At 37.4% G+C, this 20,125-nt stretch overlaps 1 protein-coding gene across 4 annotated transcripts; it reads left to right on the forward strand.

The window, feature by feature from the left end:
* Window positions 1–402: 402 nt before the first annotated feature.
* Window positions 403–17,250, forward strand: LOC124170942 (transcription factor A, mitochondrial-like). Of its 4 annotated transcripts, none has more exons than XM_046550015.1 (6): window positions 403–449; window positions 560–731; window positions 828–997; window positions 1,078–1,283; window positions 6,329–6,424; window positions 16,761–17,250. In XM_046550015.1, the coding sequence occupies exons 2-6, from the start codon at window positions 661–663 to the stop codon at window positions 16,992–16,994; spliced, it is 777 nt and encodes a 258-aa protein (XP_046405971.1). In that variant the 5' UTR covers window positions 403–449; window positions 560–660; the 3' UTR covers window positions 16,995–17,250. The 4 variants fall into 4 exon arrangements, with proteins under 4 accessions (XP_046405971.1, XP_046405973.1, XP_046405970.1 ...); XM_046550017.1 differs by lacking the exon at window positions 403–449 and adding an exon at window positions 10,106–10,154 and having other exon boundaries at window positions 456–731; window positions 16,761–16,846; XM_046550014.1 differs by lacking the exon at window positions 403–449 and having other exon boundaries at window positions 456–731.
* The last annotated feature ends 2,875 nt before the right edge of the window (window positions 17,251–20,125 follow it).

Consider the following 20,125-nt stretch of genomic DNA (forward strand, 5'->3'; position numbering starts at 1 on the left):
TTGTGAAATGGATAATTGGGCATTGTCCATTTACTAGTTGTACTCATCAGATAGAATTTTGCACTTCCTTCTGATTTAAAAAAATACATAGTATAGTTATGATCATGATTAATACATTACACATAATGTATTCTCCATGGTTATGATTGAAAACAAACACTGAAAAAACCGGTGATCACTATGTTGATGGTGATCATCGGTTTTCAATGTTTTTATATACTTTTCAATACCTTTCAAAGTTTGATGATGCAGCTCCTTATGACAAATTAAATACCTGAGTTCAGCTGAGAACCATTTTGGAAACCAATTACTTTTGATATCATTGATAGAAGATTCCCTATGTAGCTGACAAAAAAATTGTGTGGTGAGCACGTATTTTGCACTTCAACTGTTAGTTTCATCCGTTGCATCCGTTTCATCCAAAGATCCAAATAAACGACGAAAAACAAGTATGCGTGCCCAGACGTGCTTCACGCTGTGTTGGAATATATGCGCTAGAATTTCCTAAAATCTTTCACTCATATTTATACCTCTCATGATTTTATGCTCTAATTGTTAGTAATTCAGCGGCCACATCTATCTGGAGATACCCCAACCGTTTCCCTTAAAAACAAAGAAGGCATCGGCTAAAGTGAAACAGTGGCTATCTTGTGCTCAAGTATGTCGTTTTTTGAAAAACTGGGAAATTTGGCGATGAGAGTTGTGAGTAACCAGGTATTTCTTCAGAGGAGGTAAATGTTTTTCGTAAATGTCTGTGAACTGGAAGTGCATCCTAAACTCGTGAAATTGTTTTTATTCCTTCCATATTTTTTTTCTTATACTTCCAGATTACCTATCTCATGTACAAGTTCATATCGTTATGCAAGAAGTAAAGTGAATGCTGATGACTTGCGAAGTTTACCAGAGAAACCGAAAAAGCCACTGACACCTTACTTTAGGTTCATGGCAGAAATGAGACCGGAACTCAAGAAAAGCCATCCAGACTGCAAAGTGACAGGTGTTAGATAGCTTTCCTTTATGTGTTCAATGACTGATATTTTCTTTAAATTTAAAACACTATTGTATTTGTATTTAAAGAACTGGTGAGGTTGCTTGCCGATAAATGGGAAAAGTTTCCTCAAGAAACCAAGCAAAAGTACTTGGAGGATTACAAAAAAGACTTGCTTGCTTACTCGAATGTAAAAAACAAATACGAAATGCAGCTGACAGACGATCAGAAGCAGTTATTAAAAAGAGCCAAAGACGAAATGGTGGCTGCCAAAGAAAACCGAAAACTTAAAAAGGTACGTTCGTTGTGGAAAGATTACTCATTTTTATTTTGCCGAAAATGCTGAGTTTATCCTTAAACGTGTGTTGATGTTTTAATGCAGGAAGATTTATTTCAATTGCGAGCCAATTATGGATTCTTAATTATGTTGAATTACTCGTTCTAGTCTATCTCAGAAACATGAGGGAGAGTCTGGAAGCCGTTTGGCTCGGTAAGCCCTCGACGAGAGTGTTTGAGCCCGGTAGTAAAGGCTTTTTTATATCATCCCAAGTTATTTGAAGCCAAATTCATGGGAACTCAGTAACATGATCTCTCGATTCCTTAAATTGGATAATTGCTTAATGACAGATTAGCAACGTTTTCATCCCGGGAAGTTGTTAGTGTGCGTTATTTTGTGTAACGTACAGGCCTTGAAGGATCGGTTAATTAAAACTTCAGTGAACTGCGTTTCGTGAGAGGCACACGTAGACTGCCGTTGAATCAGCCGGTTTTTTCCAGCCTTGCTTCTACATCCAGGGACTTAACATCCGAGGAAGTGGCGCGAATGTTCGCCAATCACATTTATTCATTTTCATACATTACAACATCCGTTTTCATACATTACATTTTGTTGATGCCTTTTATTTTATATGGCAGTTATATCAGCCTTTGACACCTTGAAAATCACAGGACAGACCTCGTGCTGCATTCATTCAAGGAAAAAAGAAGTGACTGACAGCAAGGACAAAACAGCAAAATCAGAAAAAGCCCCTTCCATCTAAATCCTAATCAAATCAATTGCTTCATCCCTTGTATGCTTTCTATACCATACAATAATGGGTATTTTCTCTTTATACTGTACAGAAAAAGCTATAGAGTGAAGATTGAAATTCATAGAGAAAATGTGGTTAAAAAAATCACCAATCTAGCCATTGTTCCTGTGTCCCTAATTTAGGTACACATGACTGCAGAATTCTCACTTAAACATTCTATCTCTAAAATGCAGCTTATACCTTATTGTATATAATAAAGTAGCATAATTGAACCATGAAACACTTGCCATTGGTATTGTCACACACCAAGTACAAAGTTATCAGATGCCAAAAGTAGGTAGAAGTTTCATATTGAAGAATGTTCTTTTGCCTGGTATTTTATTAATCTGTGAAAGTTTTTTTGTTATTAAATATGTTGATTGTGGGAGTTTTAAAACTCACTCAGTTCTCAGCAAATTTCCTTACCTAGCTTATACTGAATCCTAATTGCTAGTTCGCAACTTTTGATGAAAAGAAGGAGGTAAACGAAGCACTCTGGTATTATCTGGAGAACTAAGTCATGGAAGTTGAGCAGACAGGACGCATGCCACAGTGGCAATTAGGCATAATCCATGTAAAAATGAAAAATAATGAGTGAATGGTATGTAATGATAATCAAAGGGAGCTTCATCATCCAGAATCAATTTAAAAATTGGAATTTGCTTGAAACTTAACTATTTAATTAACTGCATTAATTACAGTCCGCAATGCAAGGCCTTTAAAATGAGTTATTGCATGTATTTTTCTCTTCCCTGTCAATGGAGATAAGTCATTCAATTCAAAGAGTCAGATGCCACTGCTATGGGTGGCTGTTATGCCTTCACTCGAAAAGATTTTTTCCTTTTTAAATGGAATACATCCCTACTAATTTTTTTTTTAACTTTTAAAGGAGAGCTAACTTCAACAAATTAAAAAAGAGATAAATGAAAGGTGTAGTACATCGTCAAAAATCAATGGGGAATTTTGAATTTATTTAAATATTTATTTCTAAATTTCTTTTAAGAATCCCTTAATAATATTTTTCAATCTCATAATTTGTAAACCTTTAAAATGAGAAATTGCATGTTATTATATCTTCCTTATTTCTGTGTATACAATGTCTAATGTGGAGACTGTCGTGGCATTGCAGTAACTTGTAAACTCTTACCTGAATTACGGGAAAACTTTGGGGTTTTTGTTTTCTAATCAAGTGAAGATGATTTCCCAAATTTAGTAGAAATCATTGAACCAAGGGGTATGGGGCTCATCGAATTTGCTAGAAATAACCAATGTGTTGATTCCTCCCCATTTTATTGGGAAACAAAAATTTGTGCAAGCAAAGATGGCCATTTAAAAACACCAATTACTCAGCTGTATTTTTGATTCTCACAAAATCCTTCAAATTGTATTTGTATGTGTATTAAAGCATTTTTAACAGTTTTATTAAATCTGTATGGTCAAGAGTTGATAAATGGGAATCCAGAGTGGCTATGACTGACGAAAATGATATGGCAAAGTTTTTCCTGCCCTTATGTTGTATCTAATAAAATAACCTGTTGCAAACAAACCTGTGTGACGATTCACACAATGAACGCTGCATATTCGTAAATGAAATATTGAATTCACTAAATAAAGGTAATTCCGCTGGCAAACTACCCAGCTTATGCATGGTTCCAATATGTACCAATTCCATAAAGAAACAGAAAGCATGGTCTTCATTCCTCAGCAAATCTATCCTTGAAAAATGGATTGATTGGTTGGGAGCAATTGTGGAAATGGACCAAAAATTAAATAAATAAAGAAGTAGACAGACCCTGGAAGTTAGTCTGAACAACAGAAAACCAATAGTATTATGGTGATCATTGTGTTTAGGACTGGGAATCCTGCAATACTGTGAAAACATTTGGCTACCTCAAAAACACTGAGCATAGCTGAGCCAATGAAGATACTCCTTACAAAATTGTCCTCAATTACATTACCACATTAATCATTCCCACCAATAGGGTGGTTTCCTATTATTTTTTTATTGCCTAAATCGAAAGATTATTACTTCTGGAGTACATATTTCATGCTTATAGATTTTTAAATGATGATATCTATTTTTCGCGATTAAATGAAAAGTGAAAATTTTCCAGCGCGCGAAAACGCGACAGCTAACTATGAATGCTGGGAAAACCCCTTGTGACATCGTTCTGGTTCCCGCTGCCACTAAGTGAGGTGACCTTGGGGTGAGTCTTTGAGCGCTGATACGACGGAGGATGCTAGCAGGTAGCAGAGTACCCTGCTACCAGGTAGCGCTTGGCTTAAATAAGGATTATTAATACCTTATCAAAGGAAGGAAACTTTCCAACAATAGGCAGTTTTAATAGGTGATTATTAAGAGACATTTCCCTGATCTCTGTGCCTCATGCATGCATTGGTAATCTCAGACGATGTAAAACTCCTATCTACTCGTATAGAAACTAGGTCCCTGTGACGTCACATGGAGTGGCATCGCATGGGTGCCAATCTGGCCTTTTTCAAATGCTGTTAAAATTGACCATTGCCATTCATCGAAACTGGGATTTCTAAAACCAAATAATTTGTATATTATGAATGCACTAATGGTGGGTAACGAATCGCAATCAATGCCTTTCGTTTTCTTTGATGAAGGAAACTACCCTATTGGAGGATGTTGGAAAAGTATGTAGCAGGCTTCCCACTCAACCGTGAAAACCTTAAAACCGTGAATAAGCCGTGAATTTAGTCTACCGTGAAAAAACCTGCAAATAGCCGTGAATTTCGTCACAAAACCTTAGAAATCTCTCAAACTTGATTTAGGATTAACGATAGACAGAAAAATCGATGTTTCGATCATGCTTTAAGGCCGAGTCACGTGCAGATACTGTCCACTCACACGTGTATTCGAAGCGCATTATTAATTGTTCCGTGTGCCATGACTGCGCATTGACCTTAAGCCTGCGATTGGAAGGCATTAACCCTGGCAAAAAATCAGGCACTTCTTCACTTCCCTACCACCCTGCTCTCTCCATTTTCCCACTCACACCCTTTAGCCGGACCTGAATTTTGCCAACTTCAGGTGACGTCATAAGAGATAGCGCTTTCATTGCTGCGTTTGCATTCAAGGCATCTGTTGCGTTTGATACATTTTTAGTTAACATGCGGCTGATGATTGTTGTGTGATCAATATTTCTGCTTAAAATACCTTATCTACAAACCGTGAATTTGATGACATTTATACCGTGAAAACCTGGAAAAAACCGTGAATTTTATAATGTGGTTAGAGTGGGAACCCTCATGTAGCCATATTTATGTGATGAATAAGAATTACAATTCACAAATTACTTACCAATCAACTGTGTTCCCTCAATAAAATAAAACATTTAGAAAAAAGCAAACAAGCTGTGGTTGAGCAAGGAAGCACTAATATTGCTTAAGAGAAACAAATAACGTGACACTATCAAAAATGTATGCACTTAGGGCATAGATTAAAGGCCAATACAAATTAAGGTATTAATATGGTCGCATACTACATATTTACTTAACCAATTATTGACCAATAAGCAAATGATGAAGTTATATTAACAGAAAAATGGGACCTTTCGCTGGCTGGACATCTTTTTCAAAATAACAAATTGAGCTGATATGTGAGCACAGGAGTGGGTATTCACTCCCTATGATGCCAAAGTCATCAAATCGATTTATACCTTTTGATGAACATAAATCATGTTTTTCTTTCACTTTTATGATCAATTTTGTACATAAGGTGCCGTGGTAATAAAGTAATTGATCACCCAAGGCAAAAGACATTGGTTTACACATTAACGTATGCCCAATGCATTGATTGTGTGATTTTTATACTTTTAATGAAACTTATATGAATGTGTATGCTCACTTATTTAAGTGTTTATATTGAGTATCAATTTGAAACTATTTCTTTCACCCATTTCCTATGTCATTGATCTATTACATAATAATTGCAATACTGGGAATAGAAATGTATTTGGCCTCACTTTCAGTATTTACTTTTAACACATTCACTGCAGACACTGCCATGTGGCTGGGTAGCGCACGACAGTATAAAAATGGGACTCCTTACTAGGCAGGACATTTAAATGGATAAAAAGACCGAGGAAAAGATTCATAACTCAGATAAGTTCAAAACTTTCTAGCTGTAATGAATGGGTTTATAGAGATATTTTGTGAGATAGAATAATCGCTGTTTTCCTTGTCAAATTTGCATCTGTTAATACTAATTTTAAATATTTTCTCCTGTGCTTTTTCTTTATAGAAAATGAAAGATCTGGGAAAACCACGAAAACCAGGATCAGCTTTTATCATATTTTTCAATTCCAAACTAAGTGGTAGAGGGGATGCACCATACAAGGTAATTTTCTTTGACCTCAACCCAGTAAAGGAGCTGAAATTTTGGCAGATTTTTCAGACAGAAATGGTCTAGAATTATATTTCTTTCTCTAAATTAATTTTTATGAACATAGTTAAATATGCCCTACAGTAAAATCTTCATGATATTAAGTCAGCAGGACTGAAAAATTGGCACTTTAATTTAAAGATTTTTTTATAAATCTCACAAAGCATTAACTTCAGTTTTTCTATTGTCATTTATGTTTATAGAGTCGGTTTTAATGATCTTTTTTGTTTTCTGTGAGAGTGTTCTTTGGTGAATGCTTTTTCAGTAGATTCAAAGGGATCAATTATCGTAAATTTCATATTCCACCCTGTATTTAAGTAAACCGCAGTCTCTTCATCGTCGGAATTCCTGTGTAATTTTGAAATGTAAACAAAACATGCGTTGTCTTATTTAACCCATCGAGTGTAAGAATGTGTTATACGTTTTGCACTCTCACTGCTGTGTTTACCCAAAAGTTTTTACTGCTACCTGGATATCTTGCACTTGGGCACTTTCCCTCACCCTAAGGATCATAAGGAGCTTAACTCCAAGAGACTAGCCCTCCTGCCAGGGGACGCCTCCTGCGCAGGGTGTCTCTTATGCACTGGCTAGCAGCTAAAATCATGAACTCCCATGGCCCAAGGGTTGATATAATGGATGAACTATCAGAACCCATGGTTCACTCCTGTTTGAAAATAGATAACACCCTGGAGACAAAAATTTTGTAGGTCCAGAGTTGACACCAGAGTCAAAATGCAGCCGAGCCCCCATTTCAGGGCCTTCCCTTGTAATCCCATGTAGTCCCGTAGATAATCAGGTGTCTCGTACCCCAATGGAGCCATCAATTATCTGCTGTGCAAGAAAGGATCCAGGGGGGGCATCAAAGTTTTTGCTGCTAAGGAATTATTTTCAAGTGAAGGCTATAGTGCTTTTGGAGTTCTGGATAAAAAATTGTGTCACAAGTTGTTGTGGCCACAAATGACCAGAAGATATCTTGCTTTAGATACTGGGGAAATCTATTCCATTATTTGTGTCTATCTTGTGTTCCCCATCCCTTGCTATCCAATAGGTTATCAGGTGTCCCTTCCCCAGTTGGGCAATCAACTATCTGTGCTTTGTGACATCACTCTCTGGAATACTCAAAAATTGCATCCCATGTGAATACATTTTAAAAGCCCATGCATCTGGGTTGGCAGTAATACTATGAGAATTTTATGAGAGCGATCTCACTCTGTCACATTCATCCTTAGTCTGCCACCAGTCATTCCATGTAATTTTCAGTCTTTTCATCCAATGGAATATACAAATAAAAAATATACTTGCACCAAAGGCGGCATAACAGCGTACTACACATACTACGCTGCTCAGCCCTGCATGAATTTGAAGCCTACCGGTGAAATTCAGTGAGTCTTTATAAGAGCTGAATAACTGATAACAGATTTTCCCATAAATACAAAAAATTTAACAACCGCAAGCAATTGGCTGGTGAAGATGCAAAGCATAATATACATACTTTTTCCTTAATAGTGGAAAGAAAAAAATCACATCCGGGAGAATTGAACGTGTGATCTGCAGCTCAGTAACTTTGTATGCTAACCATTACACCACATCACTTGGTAAGAATGATAGGCGTCGGTACCAGTTTAAAACTATAGAGAAAAACTTAACTAATGCGTGCATGAATCAAACTGAAATTATTCGAAGTACACACAATCTATCATTTATGAATTTTAATTTATGGTCTAATTACCCAATGAATAAAATGTATAATGGAGATTCCTAGCATTTTTATATTTTACTTCGCTATTCATGTGAAATTGTATTTTTCTTACAACCGTGATTTCACCATCATTTCATAAATGTGAATAATTTTCAAATAATGGCTGTGTGATGTATTGGAAGATGTAGTTTTTTTTATTCTTGGGGTATGAAGCGCCAAGAATAAAAACATTATTCTTATGCGTAAATGCCTTAAATACTCTAAAGCAATGGAATAATAACAACATCCACGGAAGTGCTGAAAGTTTGGCCTCCATTTTGTCATTACTCTGGATGTTTGTTGGCTTGGCCATAAGAAACTCATTAGCTTACTATCATCATTAACATTGGCACATCATTGTCTGGTTGGGATGCAGAGAAAGCAGAGAATAAATAATAAACACCAATTAACTTACTTGTAAGCACCTTCCATATTTCTTCCTTTCACCTTATCTCAATGGCTTATGATGTGCTAGCTGGGCTGTCATGTTCACTTTCAAATCTACCAATTTCAGCATTATTTCAAGAATTCAAACTGCAAGTATGACAGTCATGTCAACTCTTTGGCCGTATGGAAACACATGATGGACAGACAAACAGACATCCTCTTCAATATACATAAATATATGAATGGTGTACTTGAACGTGTATGTTGTTGCACTTCATTAACTTGAGATCACAGTATTTTTTTCGTTGAACTTGGAATTGAATTGCTCAAAGTGGCCCATGATCATATTTGTGCTCTGGTTGATATCAAATGGTTTAGGATTTGCTGAAAAAGGTTTTCATACTCTGATCTAGCTGCTCTTCCATTTAAATAGAAATCTCTATCGAGTCACAGAATACCAGCAGTTGGTATTTCAGATAATTCTGGGAGAAAGCCACAGCTCTTTTATCTCAAGCTTTGACTAACAGAATTCCACCTCTGAATAACCAAGTGTATGCCAAATCTCAAGGTAAAACTGATGCTTATTTAAAATGAATGTGAAACAATGAAAAGTAAAGAAAACTTTGTAATTCCTCATAAATATTTAATGTACGAGCAAGGTTTCGACATGGCATGTCAGTGTCTGGTTCAGATGCTTAGAAGGCGGAGAATAAATAATAAACACAAAAATATGTAACAGATTTCAAAAAAACAATGGTCTGAGGAGAGGGTTGAGGGATGGGACTCCCAGGGGTGGCCAACGTGGTGGGTAATGGGTGTAAGACCATGGAGATGTAAATGATGGTTTAAACTGCATTATCATTCAGTAAATGTAAAACACCTTATTTTTTCTGCATGTTTCTTGAATCAAGAACTACGTGAGAGACAATAATGCGAACTTCTCTGGAATTTTTCTCCTCTGAGAATAAGTTGTAACAACCAGCTTTTGTCTGCCAGCTTATGTTCTATCAAAGTTATAGAATAAAGCCTCTGGATTTATGTTTAAAAGGCATAATTTATACAAGATGTAATTGTGTAATCATGTTAATGCTTCGATTTAGTATGGTTTTGGAAGCCCTTCAAAAGTGGTGACAGAGAGATTTATGAAAAATGGTTGCTTTCCCTTCTTATATAAAATTAAACATTTGTATGTAAAATGTGAAATCAGTAAAAATTTCTGGTTTTTAAGGATATTAGTGATAAGATGGAGTTTGAGGAACAAAAAAGGTACATTTTCTCCTCTTTTTTTTCTAAAATTTTCCAAGGGAAAGAACAATAAATTTTTTAATGTCTAATGCTCATCATAAGACAAGTGGCAATGTGTAAATTTAAAATGAACTTAATGAATGATAGTGCAGTTTAAACCATCAATTAACACATTAGGCAGTATGTATTATTGTACATAATAATTTATCAAGTTGCATACTTCGAGCGCCTAAGGTTTATGGCACTATAGAATTTTTTTCCTTTAGTCTAGCCACTAAAATGAGGGCTTGGGGACTGTATTCAGAGAAATATAAGGTATGTATAAGAAAATCTAACTTCAAGGTACATGAAATTTTGTTATTATGAGGAATAATTCCAAAACCTTGGCTTCATTTTCAAAATGATTCAATTTTTTTTTGTGTGTGGTATGTATAGCCATAGAGTAAGTATATTCTAGAGGGCTCATGGCATAGGCAGAAATGGTATCGAGAGTGTTAATTCTCAAGGTGTAGATAGATGGCCCCGAAGTGGTGAGCAAGAGGTGGGAGAGTCAGCATTCAAGGTCGTTACCTGTCCCTTGCATCTCCCCTTTCCTTCCTGCCATCCCGTCCCTTCCTAACTCCCCTAAGTCAGTCTCCCTAGCATCAAGCCAACAAATCAAGGTCACCGACCACCCTTATTGCCGAAAATATAATGCTACTGCTGATGCATACCTCTTGTGTTCGTTTACAGTGGTGTGCTTAAGAATTGATTACCAAATACTTTTAAAGCTTTAGTTACCAACTGTGGTGAAGAGGCTATGACCGTTAGCGACAAGCAAGCAGTGCATTGTTTTTCAGTGTAGGAATCCAATCTGGCATTCCCATTTTATTGTAATATTCTGGCACTTAATGTTTTAAATAACATTTATGCTTCACCAAAGTGAGGTAACTCCTAACTGATGTTCTGAAGCATGCTACGCAAAATGTACTTCATTCGATACGTTGATCGTTCAACAAAGCGATGAACATCAGTAGGATATTTTATCAGGTAGTTTATTTTGTCTCCTGAAGCAAAAAAAATCTTCCCTCATGGAAAATCTCTTCCTCGTCAGAAGAACAGCCTCACCTTGCCCACCGATCTAGTGGGAAAACCGTCTCCTTGGGAGGTGGGAGCTTTCAGCGCAGACTCAGGCCAGTTAGGAAATCCTGACGAGGTGTGGCCATTAACCCCTCAAGCGTGACTTTAAATGCCCGTGGACGTTCTCTCAGCGTGTGCGACACAGCGTTTGTGTCGTCCAATTGCCATGCCTCAAGCGTGTGCGACGCACCCTATGCGTCTGAATGTTTCATTAGGTATTCCTATCTCTTAAGCTTCCATATATGTACTTTTAGTGAGTATATATGTGAGACACATCTGCCTGCTATCGTTCTGTGCCCCTGTGTGGTCTGTGTTTGCGTTCTCGTATTTTTTAGAATATTTTTTTCTAGCTGATGTCAGGAAAGAAACGCTTCCTCTAGGGTCAGCGTCTGGTGAATGCTAATTAAAGATATCCTTCCACTCAAGCTCTGGTTATGTGCTTTCTTAGCGATTGTGTGTGACGTGTCGGGATGCTGAATGCTTTCGTCTCTGGTTCATTATCATCTGCTTCTCTGCCTCATCGTTTCCTTTCTCTTTCATCGAGGCAATGATAGTGAAGGCATGGTCCGTCCAGGCATTGTCACTCAACGCCTCACGGAGCCTCGAAGACCGGCCAGCATCCCCGCATCTTGGTATCTTATTTACGACGTTTGAGGCTAAGGGTTGGGGTGTTTTCATCCCTACGCTTGCTTTGGTGATTTTTTTATTTTTTTTTCGGCCTTGAATCCACTCCATATCTGTGCCCCTCTTTAGTTGACCATGTCTTCTAGCTCGCGTGAGTTGTGCGATGAGCAAGTGCTTGACGCTTTGGAAAAAGAGAGCGCAGGATGCTCAGATACTACTTCGGAAATTTCAATTGGATACTCTCTGGATTCCAGTTCCGAAGAGAGCGATGGACCTTCTCATTTTTCTGTGAATCTTCAAGAAAATAATTGGCAAGAGATCGACAGTGCTGACCCTCCTCAACCTTTTGCGTGTGAATTAGTGGGAAAACAAATATTGCCTGTTTCGTGTATAGATGATCCCTTGGCATATTTTGAGTTATTTTTTGATGATGAAATAATTTCAATTATAGTGACTGAGACAAACCGCTACGCAGCACAGTTTCTTGCTCGTGAGAAAGAGAAAATTACGAAGCAAAAAAAATCACGCTTCCAAAAGTGGGTCCCCACAACTCTGGGGGAAATAAGGGTGTATTTAGGTTTACTGATGTTGATGGGAATAATTCAGAAACCAAGCCTCAGAATGTATTTTAGCAGAAAGCATTTATTAGAGACTCCATTTTTTCCCAATGTAATGAGTGAGCAAAGATTTTTATTGCTCACCAAATTTCTCCATTTTGTAGATAATACCGATGAGGAATTTGTAAAAAAGGATCCAAAACTGTATAAAAATTTACCAATTACTGAATATTTGAAAAATAAGTTCCAAAAAGTGTATATACCCGGTAAGGAAATCAGTGTAGATGAGTATTTGTTGTTGTGGAAAGGTAGACTGTCGTGGAAACAGTATATTCCCATGAAGGCTTCCCGGTTGGGGATAAAATTGATAAAATTTGGGATAACTTTGTGACTCCGCAGGGTATTTATGGAATTTTATTATTTACTGTGGCTCAGGGACAAAATTGGGCTGTGAAATCACAAAGGACACAGATCTTTTTTCAACTACAGTTGCTCTAAGTTTGTGAGAGAAACTATTAGACTCTGGTAGATGTGTTTATATGGACAATTTTTACAGTAGTCCCGATCTTTTCCATAGGTTAGTTCAGAGGACAACGGATGCTGTTGGAACCGTGAAAATCACGCGTAAAGGTATGCCAGTAAACCTCAAAAAGAAACTAAAGAAAGGAGAAGTTGTTAGTGCAAAGTGTGGGGAATCGGTTGCTTTGAAGTGGAAGGATAAACGCGATGTTGCATTGCTGACTACAAAACATTCAGACCAAATGCAACCCGTAAGTCAAAAGGGCGGGCTAGAATGTGTAAACAAACCTATGTGTGTAACAGAATATAATAAATATATGGGCGGTGTAGATTTAAAAGATCAACTTTTAGAATCGTTCCTGCTGGAAAGAAAAAGGACAAAAGTGTGGTACAAGAAATTATTCAATCACTTAGTTAATACGGCTGTATTAAACGCGTACATTTTATACCGTAAGGCTGGTAATAACAAAGATCACCTAGCATTCAGAATGAGCTTAGTGAACAAAATAATTGCTAAGTATCACGGACAAAATTTAGAACAGCGCAAAGGACGGCCCACTGATATCGAAACGGAATGTACGCGATTGACCGGGCAGCATTTTGTTCAACAAAACCCGAAAACTGAGACATTTAAGGTTGGAAGATGAAAGTGTGTTGTGTGCACAAAAAACGGAAAGAGAAAAGAGACAAGATATAGATGCAAAAACTGCCCAGGAACACCCTCACTCTGCTTAGAACCCTGTTTTGAGCAGTATCACACACAGGTCAACTATTAGCCATCGGATAAGAGGAGCAGGAAAAAGTTAATGGGTCTGAGAATTGTAAGTACGTATTCATAATTATAAAATTTAAACAATTGTTTATATAATATATTTTTTTGAATTTTTTTTTGCATAGTGATAAGATTCAAAAAAATATTTTACTTCATGTCTGCACAAAATCTGAAGTGCCTCTAAATTAAAGCACCCTGGGTGGTTTAAATGCCTTCGATTAAAGCACCGTATAGGGACGGAATAGCTAGGACACATATGCAGTGTCGCACACGCTTGAGGGGTTAAAGATTCATAACGCCCCTTGTAATCGAGATAAAGGTACAATTCTTTCGCCAAATATAAATGTATAGTTTTATCCAAATTTCATACGTACACGTGGCATATATGGACCTATGTCATAAGATATGGAAGTTAGCTGGTGATTGATTTTTACCCGGCAAAATACCAGATTTTTGGTTCAAAAGATATATAAACAAATATAACAACGTTGAAATTGAGTTATGAACAAATTAAAGTTTACCAGTATGGAAAAATATGTACATTAAATGTTTCCTGCAAGTTTCAACTTAATACTAAGAACAGCCTGCCGGCAGTGGCGCCGACTCCATGGGGCCTGAGGGGGCCCAAGCCCCCTCAATGATTCGTTTGGGGGGGCGGAGCCCCCTCAATATTTCAAGAAAATAATTAAGTTATACTATGCTTTGTGAAATCACAAAAATATATTGGTAATTTTTATTTCCCATGTTTGACAATAGTTACCTTTTAAAATAAATTCAACAATGTGTTAAAACAAATTATTATAAGGTTAAGCAGGTTAACAAAATCAGGTGGTGTGAATCATGATAGTATTTCGGTGCTGCAACACACTTTGAATTTAACCTCTTCCCGGGGCAAGACCTCGGATATGGGCCCCCCCAATATTTTTTATAAGTCGGCGCCCCTGCCTGCCGGCAAATGGATTAGGAATATAAACTCGGAAAAGTCAAGTTATTTCACGGATTTTGAGGAAATATTTTTTATAACAATTGTTATAAACAAAATCGATTAACCATTGCCTCCCCTAAACGTAGCTACCCTTTCTACTTCAGAATATATTTGTAGACTTGTGGAACGAGCGAATTCAAAAAATCGCAAAAAATTGTTCCTCGCCATCCGATTAATTGTTCCAGAATTACATCAAAAACGTATACGATTTTTGTATGTGTGGTGAACCCTCTCTATATACTTACTCTATGGTATAGTTTACCACCCATGCATGTGACGGAGTTCAAATTATTTTGTTCTTGAAGTAATTCAAAAGTAAATAGCGACATATATTTGCTTCAGCTTATTTCAATGCTGAGGATTTTTTTTCAATGCAGGTCATAAGGATATTATTATTATAATGAAAATTTGCCAGGACCCTCCTTCATATCACATTGCATCAAGTTTAAGTTCAAGTAATGTGTTGACATAAGACTAGGAATAAAGTGAGCCATTGCAAGAATGATATATTAAGGGATGTGAAAATATTATACTATTTTTTGTTAATAATATTATTAACAAAAAATACATATAAATATACTGGAGGGTGTGACTTTGGAAACTGAGAAATTAAATGATTTTAGATGAGTTATCTTGTGTCTTTGTGATATTAATCTTTTTATTAGAGATGTGCGAATAGTATCCGCGAATACTCGAGTAGTAGAAAGTATTCGAGGTCTCAAATAATTATGCTAAAGGTACGCTCTTGAATACTTTGAATATTGTGCGGTACACTGTAGTTGGTAGTTGACTCGGAAAATTGTAAAGAACTCTAGTCGTTTGGTGCATGCAGCGCCATTATAGGCAAGTTGACGAGCTACATCAAATTTGTGGATTAGAGCGGTGAAAAGAGTTCGACGTCGGGAACCGAAAATGATTGGGTGAAAAAAATCCGAAAATCCCTGGTTTTCCCCCCCCCCCCCCCCCCCCCCAGGAGAACCTCAGTGCCATGGGATAGAAACTACACAGCTCCCCCACTGACCTTTTTCTGCCTACCTGCTTCGAAGTTCCCCATTTCTGGAGGTCAACTGCTGCATGAGTACCGTGGGATAGTTACATTAGTGCATTTCCCAAGATCCGCTATCCCCCTCCATTCAGCACCCCCCCCCCCCCTCTGAGGCTTTCCTCTTTTCTGAAATAAAAAAAAAGTCCCAGCTCGCGCAGGCATCATATTACGAAGACCTTAGCTTGGAAAAAAAATCAAGTTACATAAGAGCAATAGAAAAGTGTTTCACGCCCCCTTCAAAGTTCCCAGTTTCTGGAGGTCAACTGCTGCATGAATCACCTATTAGCCCAAAAGGTGTCTTACAATGAATTTCGACAATTGATATTACATCTTGTAAAAACTCTTCTTGGGATACCGCGCGGGTAAGATTTTATGAGAGCGCCAATCTTAATGATATTACATCTTTATTGGATTGAAATATTAGTAATGTGCGCGTAATTTAAAAAAGAATAAGATCAAACACGACGAATTTCTGACTTTATTTAAGCATTTTACGCGAGGAAATAAACGTCAAAATACGACGGAGACTTAGCATTCTGGCGAGACTCGATATGAGCAGCAGAGCTTCTTGGAAGTGGATGCAGTATTTTTTCCGAAAACATGTATCAAGTTACAATTTATGAGTTGTGCTTTAATTCTCTATTGTTACAGTCACAGATGAAGGGATATTTTCTCAGGATATTTGGTTTCTCCCTGATAGCCATTCGAATTCATCTTCTTATCTCGTGAGAACTTCCAAAGATGGACTGAAAATAATTAAGGAAAATCCGGTGGAGAAGCACGTGTATTTTGCATAATGCCTCAGATTGTCCGCTGGCACTTGACTGCAGGAGTGGAGGTAAAGTGAGCTACCTGTTGAAAATAAGAAGTTGGATGAAGTCGAGTATCAGATGGGCGTGCCGCTGAAATGGCGTTTGGTAGATACGAATGTATACATCAGACAGAAATCCATTGTAGCAGTGTAAATGCCGAGACGGCATGAAATCATTTTTCGCGAGGTGGTGTGTCCCCTTAGAATATTTGAAAGAGATATTAGTTGAATCAACTATATGCCTAATTGTTTCCATAAAATTAAAATATTCCATTAATCAGCTAAATTCCTGTTTGAATCCTTTAAAGGAAATCAAAATTACTCCCCAAAATCTTGTGTTTCCTGCTGCATAGGCAACCGAGTCAAAAATTGCTGCATTCATCGTTTAGTATTCGAACATTCGAGCAATGATTTAATATTGGAATTCGATATTCGAGTTCGAGAAATCTGCTATTCGACCCATCTCTACTTTTTATCTGTTTCTTTCAGGAATGGGTGAGAACATTGGCGAAGGAATGGTCAAATATGCCTCCTGAACTGAAAGCCACGTACCAAAGAGAGCATTCTTCAGCCATGGAAAGTCATCGGCGGCAAATTCAGGAATGGGAGGAGAGAATGATAAGAATGGGACATATTGATGTTGTTAGAAGTGAGGCTCTTATTGAGCCAAAGGTTACCTCTAGAAAAGTACTCAGAACAAGGCTAGTGGAAAAAAACAAGTAATTGGCATGTCATGCACCCTTTCGTTGGTGTGTTGGGCCATTGAATGATTAGTCTCATCAAATCTAAAACTCTGTCATCATCATTTCCTCGTCCAAATGACGTGGATCCTCACTTCTCGCTAATCAAAGACTGCTGAGTGCCAAGTGTGTTACAATGGTCAATAATGGGTGGCCTTGTGGTGCGACTGGAAAAGTTCCACTTGTAATTTACTACTTCTTCTTTTTTTAGTGTACATATAATTAAATTATAAAAATCATGTTCAAGATTATTATTCATACATGAGAACCTCCATGTATAAAATTCAAAGGACCCAAGAAATACTCCATTCCTTATTGTGTAACTAAAGTGTTTCACCAAATATTTATAATATGGCCCCTGCAGTTAAATTCTCACCTTCCTGCATACCAACTCAATGATTTTTTTTTTGTAAGGTGGATGGGCATTGATAGATATGTAGTATGCGGCCAATTGAGTGTTTCATTTCGCATTGCATCTTTGAGGCCATGCAGCTGATTTCCCCCTTTTGTGAAAAATTGCTTTGTTGTTGTGCAGTCGGACGTTCTGTTTTGGTATATAGTACCTCATTGGTGGTGCTTATTTATATTACAGATAGATATGACCTCTGGTAGAATTTTGGAATATGTTCACCACAACCCCTTGTTTAGTAGGGCATAGTGAGCAATAGGAAGTATTTATTCTCCTAACTTTGACACAATTTAAGAGCAATGTCAACTGCAGAATCGTCCTATATCGGATGACCTAATGCTTTTCTTTGCCTCATGATTTTCAGTAACCTTGCGTTGACTTTTATAGTGATACCATTCAGGTTCGCTCGTTTCATTTTCAAAGAATAAAATTGCTGTACATGTGAATTAACGATTACAAATATTAGGGATGGATGAACCCAGGATTTTTTTGGACCCAGATCCAGAGAGGATCCTTGATTTTCGGAGCCTGATCTTTGGATATTTTCGGATTGTAATACATTTTCAATTGGCCACTATGCAATGAAGTAATTATTCCAGTTTCTTCTGGCTACATACAATCAAAGAAATGCCGTTTAGATTTAAATTCACATTTCAATATTTTTTCTGACTAAAAAACATTTTTATAAGCTTTCAATTTATTTTTTAGAAACAATAAAATCTCTACACTCTCAGGATGTAAACTGTTACGCTTGCGTTTGGTAATGAAAATGAGTTTCAATCTCTGGCTAAGCCATTGACTGAATTTCGATATTCCTCACATAAGTTTCCCCTGAATTTTGTCACTTTCTCATCGCATACTGACTTGTGTGTCACCGGTAAATGCTTCAGTTGTGGTGATGTGGATTTTGCTCTTCCTCGTAATAGTTTCACGTCACCATGCACGCACATGGTTCTCTTTATCTCAATCAAAATGTTCTACACAATGAAAGACATTTTTATCAGTATATCATTAAATCAAATTGCGACTGCGCAATCTGTAACACAATGAACAATGTTTAGAACAACATTGGCATCACGTGCAATGAGTTGTGGTAACAGAATGAGACAATCTCTCAGCAAGAGAAAGGGGTGGGTAGCAGAAGCACGTGAAGGAGAGGTGGAGGGGAAAGAGAGCGATTCCTCTGTCTTTCTAGCAACGACACTGTGAATGAGGGAGTCAAGGGCAAACATGTTAGATCTTGCAATTTTGTGACATCGTTGCCTTCAAAGTGAAGCCAGGCAACCTATGTGATGTGCATAATTGGTGTTTCCGGGCCATCTCTTCTTGTTCGATGGTACTGATGCTACGCCTGTCTCTTTGAAAATTGTACTGCTTGGACAGTGTTGAATGTAGTTATAGTCTTTTTGTAACTTAAAAAACTTTTCTTCAATCAATTTGAGCTCAAAAATACCTAAATATGTATGCTAGAAATGCGACGCTTTGGTCTAATTCTTTTTGAATCTTGTGCATGTCATCCAATTTCCAAAAACTATCATGACATCGGGTCCAGTAAGTCACTCACTTCGCATTTGTTCTCCAGAAACAGAATTTAAGCACGTAAGATGAAAAAGGTCAGTTGGTGAGATGGGGTACGGATGAAATACACTTCCATGGTTTTCGTGTAACTTGATATTTTCCTTCGAAGATCATGATTTATGGACTGTGTAGTCTCGGAAAAGAAAAGTAAATATCAGAGGCATGGGGTGATGGAGGGCCAAGGGTGTATATTTTAAATCTGCAATGTAGTCACTTTTGGCGTGGTTGTTATCCTATGGCGTTGAGATTCTCCTGATGGTTGTTGAATCTCATGGTAAGAGTAAGTGCCTGCAGTAAAATTTTCCGCGGCTGAAATTCTGTTGCATAACCCCAACGAGAGCTATTAAACAAAGAGGGTTACTGAGTAGGATATCTAAGCATCGCAGTGCTACGGCGCATGCAAAGGTTGGATCCGAACTCTCTCCACTCCCTCGTATGTGATGCTGCATTCACTGCAGCATAAATTTAAAGTTTCGGATCCCGATCTGATGTCTTGCGCAAATTTGGATCTGAAGTGTCCGATGAAGGGCCTTATCTGCGACATTTGGATCCAAAGTATCCGATCCAACCATCCTTAACGACAATTTTATCTTTGAAAATCTTTGGTCATTTTCCTACTGTTTGAACTAGACATCTCTTCTGAGATCACTCCCTTAGAATCCACGTATCTTTCCTAAGATGTGGATATATGTGTAGCATGACCTTATTATTAGTGTTATTGTGGAGCTCAAAAATATATTGCCTTTTGTACAAATATTTTTTCTCTTCCATTAAATAACTTATAGAGTGTTACTAGGAATTAGGTGTCATTTTAGTGACAGTGGTGTTTCTGCCTGCCTACCTATTAGCCCAAAACACAATAGCTGCAATATAATTTCACACTACGGATACTTCATCATGTTTGAAGCCAAGAAGATCGAAGAGACATTACACTGTCAAAAACTCTGAATACTAGGAAATTTCATGCATACCAATTAATAGCAATGATAATTAATGAACTACCTATAATTCCAATCCTAAGTGTCACCTACTGCCAGTAACCCACGCACAGTGAACTTTTTTGTAAATTTTTGAGATGGGTGGATTCCGGTACCCGATTCTCAGTACCACCGGTTCTTGGCTGTGGA

Source organism: Ischnura elegans, chromosome X (genome assembly GCF_921293095.1).
Source record: "Ischnura elegans chromosome X, ioIscEleg1.1, whole genome shotgun sequence".
NCBI lineage: Eukaryota > Metazoa > Arthropoda > Insecta > Odonata > Coenagrionidae > Ischnura > Ischnura elegans.

Coding starts and splice junctions, on each gene's coding strand:
- LOC124170942 (XM_046550015.1), top strand. CDS start 661: ATGTCGTTTTTTGAAAAACTGGGAAATTTGGCGATGAGAGTTGTGAGT. Junction 1,284..6,328: donor AAAACCGAAAACTTAAAAAG/GTACGTTCGTTG, acceptor TTTTCTTTATAG/AAAATGAAAGATCTGGGAAA. Junction 6,425..16,760: donor GAGGGGATGCACCATACAAG/GTAATTTTCTTT, acceptor TGTTTCTTTCAG/GAATGGGTGAGAACATTGGC.